At 60.4% G+C, this 2,500-nt stretch overlaps 1 protein-coding gene across 1 annotated transcript in view; it reads left to right on the plus strand.

Annotated features, from left to right (window-relative positions):
• The window catches only part of NTSR1 (neurotensin receptor 1), a 44,297-nt gene that overhangs the window by 35,160 nt on the left and 6,637 nt on the right, over positions 1–2,500 (plus strand). The window contains exon 2 of the mRNA XM_028091137.1: positions 2,164–2,365. Within this exon, the coding sequence (XP_027946938.1) occupies positions 2,164–2,365 (202 nt within the window). The remainder of the gene's footprint in view (positions 1–2,163; positions 2,366–2,500) is intronic.

Here is a 2,500-nt window from a genome sequence, read left to right on the forward strand (position 1 = left end):
CCTCCGACCGGACCCTGTAGGCCACGAGCTGGGCCCCGGCCCACTGCTTACAGCTCCCACCTGGCCCTCCGAGGGGCCAGTTTCTACTGCCTGTGCTCAGCGAGGTGTGGTGTCTTAAATGTTTTGACATTTGAAATCTGTGTTGGATACATTTGTTCTGTTTAAATTGTACCGGGTTGAGGTGACTCACAGGGAATTGTTTGTCTCCTGGGCCCAGACCCAGCGTCCTGCTGCACCCCTGCCCAGCCTCCAGCCCAGCAACAGCCTCAGAAACCCTCCTGGAGCGGCCTCTCTGCCCATGTCAGCCCTTCCCCCCGTCCTGCAGAAGGTGGGCTCCAAACAGCAGTGAAACCAAGGGACGTGGGAAGGGGCCCCAGCCAGAACCTGCCTCCCAAGCTCGGCAGACGCAGGAGCGAAGGAGGCCTGGCGGGGGCGCTGGCGGGAACCCCTGCAGGCAGGCAGTGAGTGATGGGCACCCAGGGCCAGTGGGTGTGGAAAGGCCCCTTCCCGAGGGCCTGGGTGGCCTTTCTCTGGCCTGTGCATCCTCCCGTTTAGCAGAGCCTTGTTCAGGTGGAACTGAAGATAATCCTCAGGCCACCGCCTCCTGGAAGGCCTCGTGATCTCCCAGGCGGGGCCTGGAGCACTGTGGGTGTGGGCAGGACCTCTGGAGGCCTCAGCTGGAGGCCTCAGCGCCCTCAAGGGAGCAGGCATGTGAGTCTGCCCTGTTCTGCACAGACGCCCGACCGCCAAGGGGGCCGCAGAGGAAACCCGCCCGCAACTTCGGTAGCTGCTGGGTGTCGCGGGGCTCTGCCTATGTGAGCAGGACGGAGGTGTGGTTGTCCTCACCTGAGGGACCATCTCTGTCGTACGATTGAGGACCCTCAGGCTGCAGGCGAACCAGGTCAGGAGGTGGCAGGAGGGGCCACCTGGAGCCCAGGGAGCCCCAGGTGCAGACCTGTGGAACTTTCCAGAGCAGTCGCAGCCACCAGGCCGGAGCCCGTGCAGGCAGCCTCTCCAAGCGCAAACAAAAACCTCTGTGAACCTGAAGTTCAAAACGAGCATGTGGACCAGCTTAGCAGGTGCAGGGACAGGCCGCGCTGTCTCCTGCACGGCTGAGGCCACGTTGTCCCTGCCAGGGAGCAAGGGCTGCCAGACGGCGGAACGTTCAGGAAGAATAAACAGCCCCTCGACGCTGTTCGTCCACTGCCCCGGGAGGTGATGCCGGTTGTTGTTGTCGTTGTTGTTCTGTGTTTTTTGAAAATTTTATTTATTTATTTGACAGAGAGAGACACAGCGAGAGAGGGAACACAAGCAGGGGGAGGGGGAGAGGGAGAAGCAGGCCTCCCGCGGAGCAGGGAGCCCGATGCGGGGCTCGATCCCAGGACCCTGGGACCATGACCTGAGCCGAAGGCAGACGCTTGACGACTGAGCCACCCAGGCGCCCCCCCCCCTTTTTTAAAGATTTTATTCGGTGATGCCAGTTTTAGGACCACCCCCGGGGGAGTCCTGTTCCCCAGTGCTCATCACAGCCACCCCTGCAGAGGGGCTGCAGGGACTGTTCTCAGCCTGGTGTCCTGGCAGGGCCCGGTCAAGTGTAGTCCAGCCCCTTGGCCTGTCTGAGGCCCGGCTTCCCCAGATGCAAATGACATCGAAGTTAGAGGTGCTCATAAGAAGCTGATTTCAATGAGCTGAGAGGCAATGGGGTGGGGTAGGAGGAAGGGTCTTACATGCTTGTCCAAACATGAACTGTCCATATACATGAGGGATGCTGGGCTTGGCCATCCTAGAGGAGAGCCTGGGGCTCGGGGACTGCAACCATGACACCTCGTGTCCAGACCTGGGAACACAGAGCCCCAGGCCTTCACCACAGCTAGGACGCACCAGAGTGTAGTCCACACCGTCCACAGGACACGCCAGAGTTTGTACCCCACACTGTAGGCTGAACCCTGTGCAGAGGGGCTCACTGAGGTGGCAGAGAGTCTGTGAACCCCTTCTGAACCAGGGGTGGGTGGGAAGCAGGCAGAAAGTGGAGTGTGCATCTGCCAGTCTGCCCCAAAAGACCAAGCACCTTCCATACTCCATATCCCGGCTTGGTGGGGCAGGCAGCAGGGTGGTGTCCCCTGCACACCAGCCTGACAGCTGTCCTTCTCTGTCTCTCTGCAGATCAATACCTTCATGTCCTTTGTGTTCCCCATGGTGGTCATCTCCATCCTGAACACCATCATTGCCAACAAGCTGAACATCATGGTCCGCCAGGCAGCTGAGCAGGGCCAGGTGTGCACGGTTGGGGACCAGCACAGCTCATTCAGCATGTCCATCGAGCCTGGCAGGGTCCAAGCCCTGCGGCATGGTGTCCGGGTCTTACGTACGTAACCTCTGGGCCCTCCGGGGTGGGTAGCAGCCAGATGCCAGCAGAGCGGCAAGCCTCACGCCACCAAACAGGGCAAAGTTTAAGACCCAGGAAATGGAATAGTCCCAGCAGAGACTCAGAAGTCTGGCT

The sequence above is a fragment of the Eumetopias jubatus genome, unplaced genomic scaffold (assembly GCF_037043125.1).
Source record: "Eumetopias jubatus isolate StellerSeaLion01/CBP00866 unplaced genomic scaffold, mEumJub1_p1.0 scaffold_9, whole genome shotgun sequence".
In the NCBI taxonomy this organism is placed as follows: domain Eukaryota; kingdom Metazoa; phylum Chordata; class Mammalia; order Carnivora; family Otariidae; genus Eumetopias; species Eumetopias jubatus.